Raw genomic sequence first — 17309 nt, forward strand, 5'->3', positions numbered from 1 at the left:
GGGGGTGTTGAAAATGTTCTGGAATTAGACTGTAGTTATGGTTGCACAACCTTGTAAATATGCTAAAAACCACTAAATTGTACACCTTTATGGTGTATGAATTCTATCTCAAACAAATACAAAATTCCTGGCAAGTAGGAAGTATCCCCATTTTGAGAATGAGAAATGTGGCAGGAGGAGCTCTCCCAGGCTCGATGATTCTCCAGGAGAGCTCAGAGCTATGATTTATTACAGCAAAAAGCTGCAGAGCAAAATCAGCGAAGGGAAAGGGTACATGGAACAAAGTCCAGAGAAGACCGGGCACAGGCTCCCGGCGTCCTCTCCCAGTGGAGTCACACAGGACACGTTCCCCCAGCAATGAATTAGCACATGTATGAAGTGTTGCCAACCACAGAAGCCCATTAGAGACACAGTGCCCAGAGTTTGTAGTGGGGGCTGGTCACGTGCGCACCCCCTGCCAGGTACGTACCCAAATTCCAAACTCAGAAGGAAAGCAGGTGTTCAGCGTAAGTCATGTTGTTTGTACAAACAGCTTAGGCACAGTGAGCCACTCTTACCAGTTAACGGTGGGAACTCTGCCCAAATCCAAGTTCCCCGATGCCGGGGCCAGCGTGGTAAGCAGGCCTTTCCAGGGAAAGCAGTTAGGCCTGCTGTGTTTTTTCTGTTATTCTCTGCACAGTTCACCCCCTTGGTCCTTGGCCACGGTGTCTTTACAGCAGAATTATTACCAATAGGAGCTCGTATAGCAGGCTGAGGCCAACCTACCGTGTGGATCTCACTTATGCCATGTAGGGGTGCTGGACTTAGACAGTTAAGACACAGACCAGTCACCATCAAGGTCTGTCTTAGAAAGCCAGCTGGCTTCCTCTGTAAGTTTCCATATGAACCTCTTCTACCTGGCCTGAGGCATCAATTCAGGCCCAGCCAGCGCTGGGCAGTAAGATGAAGCTGGCCCAAAGCCATCCAGGGCTGAGGCAGTGTCGTGATGGTACAAGTACAGTCCCCGAGAGCACACATGTCCCCTGGAAACAGAGTTTATGATGTTCGGGCACCCCACGCAGGATGTGCATTGGGCAGGCAGTCCAGGCTCACAGGGCCCCCAGCTCTCAGTCCTTGCTTTCAGAGGCACTGCCTGATGCAGTCCATTCTAAACAGTTCTGCAAGCGACACTGGCTTCATCTCCGGCCGAGCGTGGACTGTGTGTGGAGGTGTTGAGCGGGGACTGCGCAGGAGCTGGCCTGCCCCTGCCGTCTCAGGTCACGCTGTCACCTGCAATCTGTGTGAATCTGAAGCGCTGGCAGCAGCTTGCAAAGGCAGTGTGGTTTTCCTTCAGCAAGAAGGGAGAGTTCCCAGAAACAGTTCTGGAAGAGAAAGATTGTGAATGCCCCTCCCCTGGCCCTCCCCTGCACCACTCCAGTGGGGCTGGGTTTTGTTGTTTTTCTCCATTGTTATCAGCATGCCCCTTTCCATGATCACAACTTTACATTTTCTCAGTCTTCCTCTAACATGGACCTTTCATCTGGAAGGGTTGAATGCAAGAAGGACAAGAGCATTTTTATTTTAAAAGAATGTGTCCAACTTAAGCAGAATGACACATCATGCTCAGAAACTGGGACAAAATCCTGAACTTTCAAAAAATTTCAAACTAGGTTTGCATCACCCCCTGTCTCTTCCATCCTCTTCATTTATCCAGTGAGCAGCCTAGAAAAGATCAGTCCCTTTTCAGGGACAGGTGCATTGAACAAGTTGCCTTTCTGAGGTGTGCGTAGCAGGAGAAGGGCAAGGGAAGTAGAGTCAGGCTCTCGGTCCGTTGTTAACAAACCGTAGCCAATCTGGAAAGTCAAACACCAGACGTCTTGTCTCGTCAGCAGTGGTGCATCCCCCAGAGTGGGTTGAGCCTGCTCGTCGAGGTGGACGGAGGGGTCACACTCCCTTGAGTGCCCTTTCCCAGCTTGCAGCTCTGGCAGGAATTACAAGTTAGAAATGCAGTCAGGCTCCACATCAGAAGTCGAGAGCCCACCAGCAGTTCCGTGTCGGATGGTCCCATCAGAGAACGAGCCCTTTCCTGTGTGCATTTGTCTGTGACCCGGATGGTCCAGCCAGCATCTGTGATGTTTTCTCAGGTTAGGGCCCCACGGAGGGGTGTTCTGTATCTACAGTGGTTCCGGGTTGATTTTTAAAACTTCAAAAGTGTGTTTCTGTCTGGAGATTGCCTCTCTCTTTACAACTCCCTTTTCCCAGAGGCTCCATTATGCAAAAATCACCAGGTATGGAGGCTTGTTCTGGTTCCACTACTCAGAATTTAAATTCCAGCCAAGCCACTGGTGGTAAAAAAAAACAAGGAGGTTGTGTCCCACTTCCACTTGGAGGAGAAAGTGAAAACTAAAGGCATCACCTGGGCTGCACTCTTCCCCTCACTTAAGCCAGCATGGCCAAAAGCAGCCGGAGGACGGAGCAAGCCAGCACTTGGAGTTCCACGGGTCATCTTCAGATGGCTGCGGTTTCCTCTGGTGGGGGCTCCGTAGCCAGCAGGCATCAGTGGGTCGTCATCCTCCACCCCTTTCTCCTTCCTTTTACCAAACATCAGGGAATCAGGGTCTTTCTCAGGATTCCTGCTTCTGACGCCAATTGTGTCAGGGGTCCCCAAGACCACCCCGGGTTCAGTGATTCGCTAGGAGGATTCAGAGGACTCAGCATGTGGTGGCGCTCGTAGCTGAGATGTTCCAGCGGAAGGCCGCACAGCACGATCAGCACGGGGAATTGGCGCACGGGCGAGTCCAGAGGACACCAGGTGCAGCTTTCCAAGAGTCCCCTCCCAGTGGAGTCACACAGGATGTGCCTGAGTCCCCCAGCAACGAGCTGCGACAACACGCGTGAAATGTTGCCAACCAGGGAGGCTCGTTAGAGACTCAGCGCCCAGCGCTGGTCACGTAGGCACCCCCTGCCAGGCACATACCACACTCCAGACTCAGAGCAAGAAAGCAAGATCAGTCATGTTGTTTGTACAGACAGCTTAGGCGCAGTGAGCTACTCATCAGTTAATGGTGAGAACCCTCCTGAAATCCAAGCTTCCAGATGCTTACAAGGGTCAACCTTGTGAACATGCCCTTCCAAGGACAGCAGTCAGGTCTGCTATGTTAACTGTCTCCTGTACAAGGAAATTGACGTTTAGAGAGGTTAAGTCACCTACCCAAGGTGATCCAGCTATTAGGTGATGGTGCTAGGTCCATCTGGCTCCAAAGCCCAGATTTTGAACTCCTGAAATGAACTGGACTCTTGAGCATTGAGTATGGGGGTCTTTTAAGATACGGTCTATTCTGTGTACACTAGAAAAAGTGTGGTGGTATTTTGAGAATGTGGATTGCCCGTGTCACATTTTAACAGAAATGTGGTGTTCTTCCCAACCCTCTGTTCCCCCTACTTTTTCCGTCTATGCTCCCTGTGTCTCTGGGTTTTATACTGTAACTCTCTAGTATCCCATGCCTGTCCTCGTGTAGCTCCTGCTGGCCCCCTTAAATCTTCCTACAAGTCTTCTCCCACTCGAAATGCCGAGAAGAAGAAGACGACATCTACATCTGGCGTAGGAGATGCTGGGAAAGGAGCCCCTGCAGGAGCGGAGGCCTCTCCGGTAGGTTTATACCCACTCGCCCCTCAGGACTGGTTTATCTGACAGTGTGATTACTCCCTGCACTTGACCTGGGGTCTATTTCCATCTATCTCCAGGGACTGCTCAAGGGGCAGATTTGGTTTAAAACTGCACCCAACCTTTGAAAATCATTTAACTTTTTGCACCCTCCTAAATCTTAGTGCCTTGGAACAGATTCCTAAAGCCCTTGTCCTCATTATAGCCTGTCCTCCAGAGGACGGGCGTCAGAAGGAATGTTCCGAGTGCCCTTTCTCTGCTTCTTTAAGGATGTCTGATTCTGGGCCAGTCTTGCCTCTACAGGCAACTAGAACTGAAGTTCTAGGTCAACCTTCATCCACAGCAGTGGGCTTTAAACATTTTTGTCGTCATGGTAACACTATCAGTAAGGCAGATGTTGAGCAGGTGCCCCCGATTGTGTAGATTTGTTTAGAAGTTATACATGCCATACTACTTCCGTTAGTTACACTTGCTATGTAACAAATTACCCCAAACCTTAGCAGCTTAAAGCCAATGTTTATTACCTCACTGGTTCTTTGGGTCAGAAATTGAGGATGGCTTAGCTGGGTGCTTCTGGTTCAGGGTCTCTCATGAGGGTGTGGTCAGGATGGCAGCCAGGGCTGCAGTCGTCAGAAAGCTTGGCTGGGGCTCTTCCAGGACAGCTCACTCACGTGGCCGTTGGCAGGAGGCCCTGGTTCCTTACTGCATGGACCTCTCCAGACAGCTGCTTGAGTGTCCAGATAACATGGCAGCTGGCTTCCCCTAGAGCAAGAGATCAGAGAGAGAGAGAGAGACCAAACCCACGCTTGAGGAGAAGGGAACTGAGCTCCACCTGTTAAAGCAAGGAGCATCAAATGACATCCGGACTCATTTTAAACACCACATTACCATTGGGCATTTATTTTATAACACCATATTTATTTTTTTAATCCAGTGTGATCCCAAGGTTCTCACAGGAGAAGTGAATGTTTCAGACCCTAGGGTTTTACTGCTGGGTGGATTCCTGTGGAAGGGGCTAATGTATGTAGGCATGGGGGCTGCGTGAGGATTTGCTGCGGAAAATCACAATAGGGAGAGAAGGGGACCACCGTTGCAGACTGCCTGCCGCGGGCCAGTCACAGAGGCCCATGTGAGGCAGGCCATGGGGAAGACATAGAGGGATGGAGGGGTTGCAGTCCCCGTTAAACTGCGTACACTGTTAGGGTCCCCAGCTCCCTGTCTTGCACCCACCTATAGCTTTTTTTTTTTTTTTAATAGTGATTGTATATCTTGGTACTCGTTCCAGCTTCTATATGTCCAGGACCATAATCTGGTTCCATTGTTAGCTTTTTGTAAGATAACAAGGAGAAGGCGGTCTTTATGTTTTAAGGCTGAGGGGTTTTTTGGTTTTTTTTTTTAGCTGAATGACCTAAATATGATGACCCCCTGGTGCTTCTCTGCAAAGATTCCCATTGTGAGAAGCAGTATAGCTCCGTATGGTTCCTTCTGAAAGAAAGCTGTACATTGCTTCTATCTGCGGTATTTTTAGAAATTGTAGAAGTAATGGCAGTCATGGGCCATGGACGTCCTATTCTGTGTCCCCTACAGACGGAGAAGATGAAGAGGGGGCCAAAAACAACAACTTCCGTTCCCAGCGTGGGCCTCATGTCTCCTCTGAGAAGATGCGATTTTCCAGCAGGCGTTTCTAAGAGGTCGTCTTCTCCTGTGACACCCAAGTAAGCATCTTTCCCCTTCTCCATAGTCGGATGGTTAAAGCAGTTTGGGGGGCTCTGTGCCGTGTGCCTCTAGCTCCCCCACGAGGTGTGGCCAGCCCGCCGAGGTGCACTGTGTATCTTCTAGATAAATGTTGTGCTCTTGAGGGCTTTGCTGCCTGGTAAATACTGGACTCTGATTTACCAAGATGAACCCATTCGGCGTGTTTTCTTCAGGTCCATTAGTCCCATTCTACTTTTCTGGCATTCCCCTTCTTTCTCCTTCAGCTGCATCTGGAGTGAAGTGACTGCACTGCGCTTGGGCTCTGGAGCCCCTGTGCTTCACACTCGCTCTCAGGCCCTCTCTCATTTTTTTTTTTTTTTTTTTCAGTATGCGGGCCTCTCACTGCTGTGGCCTCTCCTGTTGCGGAGCACAGGCTCCGGACGCGCAGGCTCAGAGGCCATGGCTCATGGGCCCAGCCGCTGCACGGCATGCGGGATCTTCCCGGACCGGGGCACGAACCCGCCTCGGCAGGCAGACTCTCAACCACTGTGCCACCAGGGAAGCCCCCCTCTCTCATTTTGTCTCTTTAACAGAGAGACAATAATAACTTCTCAGTCACCATCAGCTGTATGTTTTCCTAATGAAGCCAGTGAAAAACTGTGTAACTGGAAAACGAATTTACACTGTGTGACCACTGACTTAAGTCTTTAAAACATTTTACTGCTAGTAACTGACAAGAATGACTCAGTAAATAACTCATTCCAGCAGTAGAATGGAAACATGTTCAGTAGTACTGAGAGAGAAAGAGAAATATGATTTTAATTTGGAAAAAAGGAAACTATATAGAGAGAATCATATAAAACTTGTTTGGTGCATCAGTTTGGTTCAGAGAACATAGGATAATACACAGATTTAATGAACACTTGGGAATTTTTTTTCTTTTCTTTAACATTTCTTTTTCTTTTGTTTAATTTTTGAATTTTATTTTATTTATTTTTTTATACAGCAGGTTCTTATTAGTCATCAATTTTATACACATCAGTGTATACATCTCAATCCCAAACTGCCAATTCATCTCCCCGCCCCCCCTTCCCCCTTGGTGTCCATATATTTGTTCTCTACATCTGTGTCTCTATTTTTGCCTTGCAAAGTGGTTCATCTGTACCATTTTTCTAGGTTCCACATATGTGCATTAATATACGATATTTGTTTTTCTCTTTCTGACTTACTTCACTCTGTATGACAGTCTCTAGATCCATCCACGTCTCAACAAATGACCCAATTTTGTTCCTTTTTAATGGCTGAGTAATATTCCATTGTATATATGTACCCCAACTTCTTTATCCATTCGTCTGTCAATGGGCATTTAGGTTGCTTTCATTACCTGGCTATTGTAAATACTGCTGCAATGAACATTGGGGTGCATGTGTCTTTCTGAATTATGCCTTTCTCTGGGTATATGCCCAGTAGTGGGATTGCTGGATCATATGGTAATTCTATTTTTAGTTTTCTAAGGAACCTTCATATTGTTCTCCATAGTGGCTGTATCAATTTACATTCCCACCAACAGTGCAAGAGGGTTCCCTTTTCTCCACACCCTCTCCAGCATTTGCTGTTTGTAGATTTTCTGATGATGCCCATTCTAACTGGTGTGAGGTGATACCTCATTGTAGTTTTGATTTGCATTTCTCTAATAATTAGTGATGTTGAGTAGCTTTTCATGTGCTTCTGGGCCATCTGTATGTCTTCTCTGGAGAAATGTCTATTTAGGTCTTCTGCCCATTTTTGGATTGGGTTGTTTGTTTTTTTAATATTGAGCTGTGTGAGCTGTTTATATATTTTGGAGATTAATCCTTTGTCCGTTGATTCATTTGCAAATATTTTCTCCCATTCTGAAGGTTGTCTTGTCGTCTTGTTTATGGTTTCCTTGGCTGTGCAAAAAGCTTTGACGTTTCATTAGGTCCCATTTGTTTATTTTTGTTTTTATTTCCATTAATCTAGGAGGTGGAACAAAAAAGATCTTGCTGTGATTTATGTTAGAGTGTTCTTCTTATGTTTCCCTCTAAGAGTTTTATAGTGTCTGGTCTTACATTTAGGTCTCTAATCCATTTTGAGGTTTTTTTTGTGTATGGTGTTAGGGAGTGTTCTAATTTCATTCTTTTACATGTAGCTGTCCAGTTTTCCCAGCACCACTTATTGAAGAGACTGTCCTTTCTCCATTGTGTATCCTTGCCTCCTTTGTCATAGATTAGTTGACCATAGGTGCGTGGGTTTATTTCTGGGCTTTCTATCTTGTTCCATTGATCTCTGTTTCTGTTTTTGTGCCAGTACCATATTGTGTTGATTACTGTAGCTTTGTAGTATAGTCTGAAGTCAGGGAGTCTGATTCCTCCAGCTCCGTTTTTTTCCCTCAAGACTGCTTTGGCTATTCGGGGTCTTTTGTGTCTCCGTATAAATTTTAAGATTTTTTGTTCTAGTTCCATAAAAAATGCCACTGGTAATTGGATAGGGATTGCATTGAATCTGTAAATGGCTTTGGGTAGTATAGTCATTTTCACAATGTTGATTCTTCCAATCCAAGAACATGGTATATCTCTCCATCTGTTGGTATCATCTTTAATTTCTTTCATCAGTGTCTTATAGTTTTCTGCCTACAGGTCTTTTGTCTCCCTAGGTAGGTTTATTCCTAGGTATTTTATTCTTTTTGTTGCAATGGTAAATGGGAGCGTTTCCTTAATTTCTCTTTCAGATTTTTCATCATTAGTGTATAGGACTGCAAGAGATTTCTGTGCATTAATTGTGTATCCTGCTACTTTACCAAATTCATTGATTAGCTCTAGTAGTTTTCTGGTGGCATCTTTAGGATTCTCTATATATAGTATCATGTCATCTGCAAACAGTGACAGTTTTACTTCTTCTTTTCCAATTTGTATTCCTTTTATTTCTTTTTCTTCTCTGATTGCCGTGGCTAAGACTTCCAAAACTGTGTTGAATAATAGTGGTGAGAGTGGACATCCTTGTCTTGTTCCTGATCTTCGTGGAAATGCTTTCAGTTTTTCACCATTGAGAATTATGTTTGCTGTGGGTTTGGCGTATGTGGCCTTTATTATGTTGAAGTAGGTTCCCTCTATGCCCACTTTCTGGAGAGTTTTTATCATAAATGGTGTTGAATTTTGTCAAAAGCTTTTTCTGCATCTATTGAGATGATCATATGGTTTTTCTCCTTCAATTTGTTAATATGGTGTATCACATTGATTTGCGTATATTGAAGAATCCTTGCATCCCTGGGATAAATCCCACTTGATCATGGTGTATGATCCTTTTAATGTGTTGTTGGATCCTGTTTGCTAGTATTTTGTTGAGGATTTTCGCATCTATATTCATCAGTGATATTGGTGTGTAATTTTCTTTTTTTGTCGTATCTTTGTCTGGTTTTGGTATCAGGGTGATGGTGGTCTCATAGAATGAGTTTGGGAGTGTTCCTTCCTCTGAAATTTTTTGGAAGAGTTTGAGAAGGATGGGTGTTAGCTCTTCTCTAAATGTTTGATAGAATTCACCTGTGAAGCCATCTGGTCCTGGATTTTTGTTTGTTGGAAGATTTTTAATCACAGTTTCAATTTCATTACTTGTGATTGGTCTGTTCATATTTTCCTTTTCTTCCTGGTTCAGTCTTGGAAGGTTATACCTTTCTAAGAATTTGTCCATTTCTTCCAGGTTGTCCATTTTATTGGCATAGAGTTGCTTGTAGTAGTCTCTTAGGATGCTTTGTATTTCTGCGGTGTCTGCTGTAACTTCTCCGTTTTTGTTTCTAATTTTATTGATTTGAGTTCTCTCCCTCTTTTTCTTGATGAGTCTGGCTAATGGTTTATCAATTTAGTTTATCTTTTCAAAGAACCAGCTTTTAGTTTTATTGATCTTTGCTACTGTTTTCTTTGTTTCTATTTCATTTATTTCTGCTCTGATCTTTATGATTTCTTTCCTTCTGCTAACTTGGGTTTTGTTTGTTCTTCTTTCTCTGGTTCCTTTAGGTGTAAGGTTAGATTGTTTATTTGAGATTCTTCTTGTTTCTTGAGGTAGGCTTGTATAGCTATAAACTTCCCTATTAGAACTGCTTTTCCGCATCCCATAGGTTTTGGATCGTCGTGTTTTCATTGACATTTGTCTCTAGGTATTTTTTGATTTCCTCTGATTTCTTCAGTGATCTCTTGGTTATTTAGTAACGTATTGTTTAGCCTCCATGTGTTTGTGCTTTTTACGTTTTTTTCCCTGTAATTGATTTCTAATCTCATAGTGCTGTGGTCAGAAAAGATGCTTGATATGATTTCAATTTTCTTAAATTTACTGAGGCTTGACTTGTGACCCAAGATGTGATCTATCCTGGAGAATATTCTGTGCGCACTTGAGAAGAAAATGTAATCTTCTGTTTTTGGATGGAATGTCCTATAAATAACAATGAAATTTATCTGGTCTATTGTGTCATTTAAAGCTTGTGTCTCCTTATTAATTTTCTGTCTGGATGATCTGTCTATTGGTGTAAGTGAGGTGTTAAAAGTTCCCCACTATTACTGTGTTACTGTCGATTTCCTGTTTTATAGCTGTTAGCAGTTGCCTTATGTATTGAGGTGCTCCTATGTTGGTACATATATATTTATAATTGTTATATCTTCTTGGATTGATCCCTTGGTCATTATGTAGTGTCCTTCGTTGTCTCTTGTAACATTCTTTATTTTAAAGTCTATTTTATGTGATATGAGTATTGCTACTCCAGCTTTCTTCTGATTTCCATTTGCATGGAATATCTTTTTCCATCCCCTCACTTTCAGTCTGTATGTGTCCCTAGGTCTGAAGTGGGTCTCTTGTAGACAGCATATATATGGGTCTTGTTTTTGTATCCATTCAGCAAGCCTGTGTCTTTTGGTTGGAGCATTTAATCCATTCATGTTTAAGGTAATTATCGATATGTATGTTCCTATGACCATTTTCTTAATTGTTTCAGGTTTGTTTTGTAGGTCCTTTTCTTCTCTTGTGTTTCCCACTTAGAGAAGTTCCTTTAGCACTTGTTGTAAAGCTGGTTTGGTGGTGCTGAATTCTCTTAGCTTTTGCTTGCCTGTAAAGCTTTTGATTTCTCCATTGATTCTGAATGAGATCCTTGCCGGGCAGAGTAATCTTGGTTGTAGGTTCTTCCCTTTCATCACTTTAAGTATATCATGCCACTCGCTTCTGGCTTGTAGAGTTTCTGCTGAGAAATCAGCTGTTAACCTTATGGGAGTTCCCTTGTATGTTATTTGTCATTTTTCCCTTGCTGCTTTCAATAATTTTTCTTTGTCTTTAATTTTTGCCAGTTTGATTACTATGTGTCTCGGTGTGTTTCTCCTTGGGTTTATCCTGTATGGGACTCTCTGCGCTTCCTGGACTTGGGTGGCTATTTCCTTTCCCATGTTAGGGAAGTTTTCGACTATAATCTCTTCAAATATTTTCTCGGGTCCTTTCTCTCTCTCTTCTCCTTCTGGGACCCCTATAATGCGAATGTTGTTGCATTAAATGTTGTCCCAGAGGTCTTCATTTCTTTTCATTCTTTTTCCTTTATTCTGTTCTGTGGCAGTGAATTCCACCATTCTGTCTTCCAGGTCACTTATCTGTTCTTCTGCCTCAGTTATTCTGCTATTGCTTCCTTCTAGTGTAGTTTTCATTTCAGTTATTGTACTGTTCATCTCTGTTTGTTTCTTCTTTAATTCTTCTAGGTCTTTGTTAAACATTTCTTGCATCTTCTCGATCTTTGCCTCCATTCTTTTTCCGAGGTCCTGGATCATCTTCACTATCATTATTCTGAATTCTTTTTCTGGAAGGTTGCCTATCTCCACTTCATTTAGTTGTTTTTCTGGGGTTTTATCTTGTTCCTTCATCTGGTACATAGCCCTCTGCCTTTTCATCTTGTCTGTCTTTCTGTGAATGTGGTTTTTGTTCCACAGGCTGCAGGATTGTAGTTCTTCTTGCTTCTGCTGTCTGCCCTCTAACACTTGGGAATTTTTAAAAAATGTTTCGAGATGAGAGAAGCACTTATATCTGATTTTTTGCTTCCTAACAGAGACTTTTTCGCTAATATGGTTTTGCTCAGAGATTGCTATGGTTTTTATAAACTACTACTACTGGTTATCGATGTATGTGCTTTCCATAAAGAAAATCTTTCTGTAGCGCATTACTGAATTAATAGCATCTTGGGTTTTTTTTTTCTTAAGTCCATTGCATTCTTTCTGTGCCTGTATTGCCTGTCTTTGGTTATTGTATTGCTTTCTCGCAAACTCCAAATCCATTAGGTGAGCTGTGAGGTCTCTGTTTGTCTTTGTCTTATTTCTGAGCCTTCCATTTGCATGTCAGTACTCTCCTGTCAGTTTGGGACGTTGACATTAGCAGAGAGAAAAGCCTATTTGTCCTGTTTTTTTTCCAGATTCTACCCTCTTTCCTGGGTCTTGACTCATGGTCCTTGCATCATCATTGTAAATTTCATCTTTGTGAACCAAGAGGGTTGTTGCCCTCTATAGAGATGACAATTCAGTTTTTGGAAGCAAGCTTGCAGTGGGCTCTGTGCTATTTCTTTGAAGTTGAAAATCTTGAAGGTTGTGAATCAACAACTATTTTATATTTTTAAGGACATATCATCCGAGTTTTAAAAAGCTCTCTCTGACCAAAGATACTCAAACACAATCCCAGACTTTTAAAAATGCAGTTCAATTTAGAGAAATATTTAAAATTTCTACTCTATCTAGAACAGTAATGGGCACCTAGTAGAAGTTTTATAAGTATTCATGGAATGAATGAATGCAAGTCACTGTGCCGGATGCTCCAGAGAATCCCCAAACGAATGAAAATAGTCTCCACTTGGACGGGCCCCAGGAGAGGTGGGAGGGAGATGTGGACCCAGATGAGGACAGTTCCAGGCCTGCTCCAAAGAGAGAGCTGCCCACCTTGTACTGCTCATCCCTCAGGACTCAGCTCAGCTGTCCTCCTGTCCAGAGCTAGCCAAAGCTGACTTCGCCCCCTTCGCTGTGCTGACAGAACGTAGCTGTGTCAGTCATTCGTTTATCCAGCACCCATAGAGCACCTACTCTGTGTCCAGTGCTCTTCTCAGCCTTCGTGGAGCTTGCCTGACAGTGAACAACAAATATAGTATCAGGTGGTGATAAGTGCTGTGAAGAAAAATGAGTCCGGGTCAGACGGCGGAGGATGGTGGAGGGGCGGAGCTAGATCGGGTGGTCAGAAAAGGCTTCTCTGAGGAGGTGACATTTGAGCAGAGCGCCCTGCATGAGGTGAGGGAGCAGGCCGAATTGATCTGTGCCTCATTGTACTTGATTATCTCCTGCTAGGCTGCCGCAAGGGCGGGGGGCTGACTCAGTTTATTGTTGCACAGTCTGCGCGCAGCATGAGTCTGTGGGACGCTAGCCAGGGGGGAAAGGCGGGCCTGGAGAGCAGAGTGGTCTGGGCAGGTCTGGGCAATGCTGGGGCCAAACCTACCTGAGGACTGAGGCCCTTTGCCTCCTCGTTCCTTCCGGGACATTCAACAGTTTATTCTCCCACTGATCAGTTTCTTAAACATTCTCTTTTCTGTGCTGTATATTTCACTTGGGGAATTTTTTAACGATGAGGGATGCTGGTTTCTGTACCGTGCTGCACGGTATTCCTGCCACTTTCAACAAAGAGAAGTTAATGGACTGGCTTTTATTTTTAGAGCCCCATACATGTTGTGTCTAACACAGGCAGGAAAAATAGCGCATACTAACACAGCTGGACTGCCTGTGTACTGTCAAACTCCAGAATCCTTCTCTCTTTATGAGGTGCCCCGGGAATAGAAGTTGCTCAGGCACCTCTAAATCAGAATTACCAAGTTGACAGGTCTAAGGAATAGCAATCGTTTCTTGATTTTTAAAATGTTCAGAAAGAAATTTCGTTTCTCCCTGGGGTGAAAATTAGCGGCTGAACCACACTGGGTATGGGCCAGGTCTGAGAAATGTGAAAAGTCAAGTAGACTGTAAGTATATTCTGAAAATCCAACCAAACTATACAGCAGTGAAAAAGAGTGGATTGCAGCTGCCCGCAGCCAGTGGGTGGATCTCAGGAACGTAGCGTCGAGAAGGAAGTTGTAGAAGAGTGTCAGCAGTTTGATTGCATGCATACTGAGTTCCTAGATGTTGCAAAACCAGTGTGTTTTTAAGAATATAAATGTGGTAAAATGATTTTAAGAAAATGGAAAACATAAAATGCAGAGTGATGATGGCCTCTGAGTGGGAAGTTGGGGACAGGTTCAGGGAGGGGCACATGGGAGATCCTGGCATAGTATGTCTTTCCCTTGAGCTGGTTGGTGCATGTGTGAACATTTGTTTTATCATTCTTCATACCTTTCGTATTTTATAAAAATTCTTTTGTGTACTCAATATTAAAGAAAGATGAAAAAGAAACACTTGGTTTTTAAAATGGTGTCACACAAAATAAGCCCCAAGCAAAGTGGCATTTTCAACTTTCCCTCTGTGCAGACCAAGCTTGTGATCTTTAAAGCACACTGGAAGTGACGTGGCTTTGAATGGCCTGGGGCGGGGGGCTAGCCACTTTGAACTCCCATCCAGAAATCCAGCCGGGCCATGTGATGAATGGCTCTGACAGCGCATTGTTCCCCTCCCGGATCTCAGATCAATTAAGTCACTGTAGGCGGCTGTGCATATTAATGGCTTTGCTCTTTTAAATGTTCAAGTTTATTTTCATTGTTGGTTGGCATTGTCCGGTACTTGTATGGGTTTTAAAAAACTAGCTTCAGCTAGACTCTCAAAGATGTGGATGGAGCATATCTTTCTTCTTGTAACCTAGAGAAAGGAAATCAAGTGTGGTCAAGTGCATTTACCCAGCCTGTCTCTGCCCTCTGTGTGTAGGTGCTGCCTGTACCCCTAGTTCTTCAATGTGAAATGTTCTCTCATGGTTTCAGGTTCTTAGAAATGTATTCTAAGTTAGTTTGATCGTTATGATGGGGAATGTGTCCATTATCCCTTGGTGCTGTAATAGACTGTCTAAAATTTACTAGCATAAAACAACGATTTGTTATTAATTCTCACAGCTCTGTGACTTGGGCTTACCGGAAGGGTCTCTCTTAGGGTCTTTTGTGTGGTGGTTCTGTGGCTTGACATGGGCTCACTGGGAAGTTCTCACGTCTGGGGCCCCCGTGCAATTACGGTTCAATGTCATCTGGTGCTACAGTTAAATTACAACCTAGGGCTCGACTAAGCTTAAGGTCCAAGACGGCCCATTAAGGATGATGGCCCATTAACCCCAGTTAAGGACTATGCCCCGAGTTGGCACAGCGTTCCTTCTCTGCTGTATTTTCTTGGTCAAAGCAGTGGGACCACCTCAGATTCAATGGGATGGAAAAAATAAACTCAAGAAGATCATGTGGGATGGGAGGAGATATTATTGTGGCCATCTGTGGAAAATATAATCTGCCAAAGATAATGACTTTCAGAGATAGCTTACCTGAGATCAATTTTGTGTCAGGAATCTAGGTTAATTTCATTTTATCGTGCGTTAGAAACAAAACAGGTAGTCCGCATGGGGGAAAAAATGAAGGCAAAGTTGTATGGACGGCCCCAAATAAGCACCTCCCTCTCAGAATCACAGGCTCCTGGAGCCAGCCTGTTTCTCTGATGGTTGAGGACATTTAATCAATCCTTGCCGAGCACCATTCTCATAGGCTTCTCTGGTAGATGGGTGGCATGGTATTCCCTGCCCACAGATGAGCATCTACAGTGGATCAGGGCTCCCTGCAGTGACAATTTAACTATTGTTTGTGTTACCACCATCCTTCTCAAATAGGCTTTTACATTCTTACCTGAAAATTTTCTTGAAAAGGATAATTGAAAATGTTAAGTTATACCCCCTCCTCACAGCCATACTTAGCTGCTCACCCAGTCCTTGTCCTGTATTTGTCCGTCTTAGTAGAGGATAATTTGAGTTTAGACCGATTTTTAAGAACCTTTTTATCTTGAAATCATTTCAACCCTACAGAAGAGTTGCAAGACTAGAACTCGACTCATCCTGTTAGCATTTAGCCACACTTGCTTCATCATTCCCATCCCCTACTCACTCTCATATAGTCTCCATAGACACACACACACACACACACACACACACACACACACACACACACATTTTCCAAGAACCATTTGAGAATCAGTTGCAGACATCATGACCCTTTATACCTAAGAATGAAGACATTCTTTTGTATAACCACAGTACAAGTGTGAAAAATCAGAAAAGTTAACATTTGACATGATGTTGTGACTTAATTTACAGACTTAATTTACAGACCGTGTGCAACTTCTGCCTGTTGTCCCAGTGCGATCCTCTGGAACAGTTTTTTTCCTGGTCCGGAATCCAAGCCAGCGTCCCACATTGCAATTAGTTGTCTTGCCTCCTTAGTCTGCGTTAACTTGCAACAGTTCTTCAGCCTTTCTTTATGACCCTGACATTTTTAAAGAGCACAGACCGGTTTTCTGTTTTGTTTTTTTTTTTTTTGAGGACTGTCCTTCGTTTGAGTCAGTCTGCTGTTTCCTCATGATTAGACTCAGGTTATACATTTGGGGCAGGAATCCCATGGAAGGGATGTTGGTTCCTTCTCAGCACATCTTATCAGGAGGCCATGATGTCAAGTTGTTTCATTACTGGTGATGGTAACTTTGATCACTGGGTTAAGATGGTATCCACAGGTCTCTGTGGTATAAAATTGCTCTTTTTCTCTCTGGAAAGTAAATAGTAAAATGGGACCATTGACAAATAGACTTCTCAGAATGTTGGCCAAGCTGTGCTGACGAGGCCACAGACCCCTCCCATCCTGTGGGTGGGCTGTGTTCACTGTGCCTGGAGTCAAGTGGCTTTGGAAAAAATAGAACTAGATTGCAAGATGTGGAGTGAAAAAAGTCCTTTGGGGATCTGCTTTGCAGTAAACTCACGTTCAGAAGCATGACAACCCTCTCCGGAGAGTTCCTCTTGCCGCTCTACTTACAGAGGTGTTTGTTCATATTTCCTACCAGTCATGGAACCTCAAAAGGTTATATAATCCTGCCTTGTGCGTCAGGAAGGCCTACCTCTACCACCCCAACAAAATTTGTGAATTCCCTTTGTTAGATGTCTAATCACTGGAAGTATTGAACTTTTAAAACTCGGAGTGGAAAACCTATAAAAAAGCAAGATGAAAAATCAAGTGACGTGGCTCTCTCATCTGTTTACACCTCTTGGGAAAGGTCATTTAAGCACTTAGGATTTGGGCTTTCTTATCTAAAATATGGTTAATAGTAATTTCCTACCTACCTCACTGGGTTATTGTGGTGACCAAATAGACCCTTATTAGATAGACGAGACGGTACTTAAAAACAAAACTCTATGAAAGCACAGTGAGTTCCCTGATTAATTTGTGTTTAATTTCTTTCATCAGCCAAGATATCTATTTCTAGGAAATTGGGGAAACAGTAGCTTTGCCAGACTTCATTTGGCTTGCAGTAAGTGGTGTGAGCAGGAGACCAGAGAGCCTCGGAGTCTGCCAGACAGACCAGCATTGCCCGGTTCACGCTTCCCACGCTCAGCAGCTCTTGCGGGCAAGGTGCTACATCCACGTAGGGAAGTAGTGAGGCAGGCTGAGCAGGAAACTCTATGGATCTGGAGATAAAATAGGGAACTTCTAAGACTGTATTCTGTAGTTTGGTCATTCGCTGTTAAAAAAATCAATGATTTACCTACACTTCTCTAATTTGAAGGTCGTGTTTGTATTGTGCGTACGAGGAGTGTGTGTGTGTGCGTTCTCATTTATTTTGTTTATTGGGCAAGAGCTGGGGTAGAGGAATGTAGATAGACTCCTTAGTATGTTGAGTTTTATCCCAAATAATTCATCCTTACTTATCAGGTAGCAATTATTTTTAGATGTGTGCTCGTGGATAATTGG

At 43.6% G+C, this 17309-nt stretch overlaps 1 protein-coding gene across 9 annotated transcripts in view; it reads left to right on the plus strand.

Moving 5' to 3' along the window:
• The window catches only part of MAP7D2 (MAP7 domain containing 2), a 107794-nt gene that overhangs the window by 67430 nt on the left and 23055 nt on the right, over positions 1-17309 (plus strand). For 6 of the 9 annotated variants that reach the window (XM_019927646.3, XM_019927650.3, XM_073799162.1 and 3 more), the window contains 2 exons: positions 3474-3628; positions 5231-5358. In XM_019927646.3, the coding sequence (XP_019783205.2) occupies positions 3474-3628; positions 5231-5358 (283 nt within the window). The remainder of the gene's footprint in view (positions 1-3473; positions 3629-5230; positions 5359-17309) is intronic. The other 3 variants (XM_073799163.1, XM_019927647.3, XM_019927651.3) reach the window with 1 other exon arrangement.

This window comes from Tursiops truncatus, chromosome X, assembly GCF_011762595.2.
Source record: "Tursiops truncatus isolate mTurTru1 chromosome X, mTurTru1.mat.Y, whole genome shotgun sequence".
Lineage (NCBI taxonomy): Eukaryota > Metazoa > Chordata > Mammalia > Artiodactyla > Delphinidae > Tursiops > Tursiops truncatus.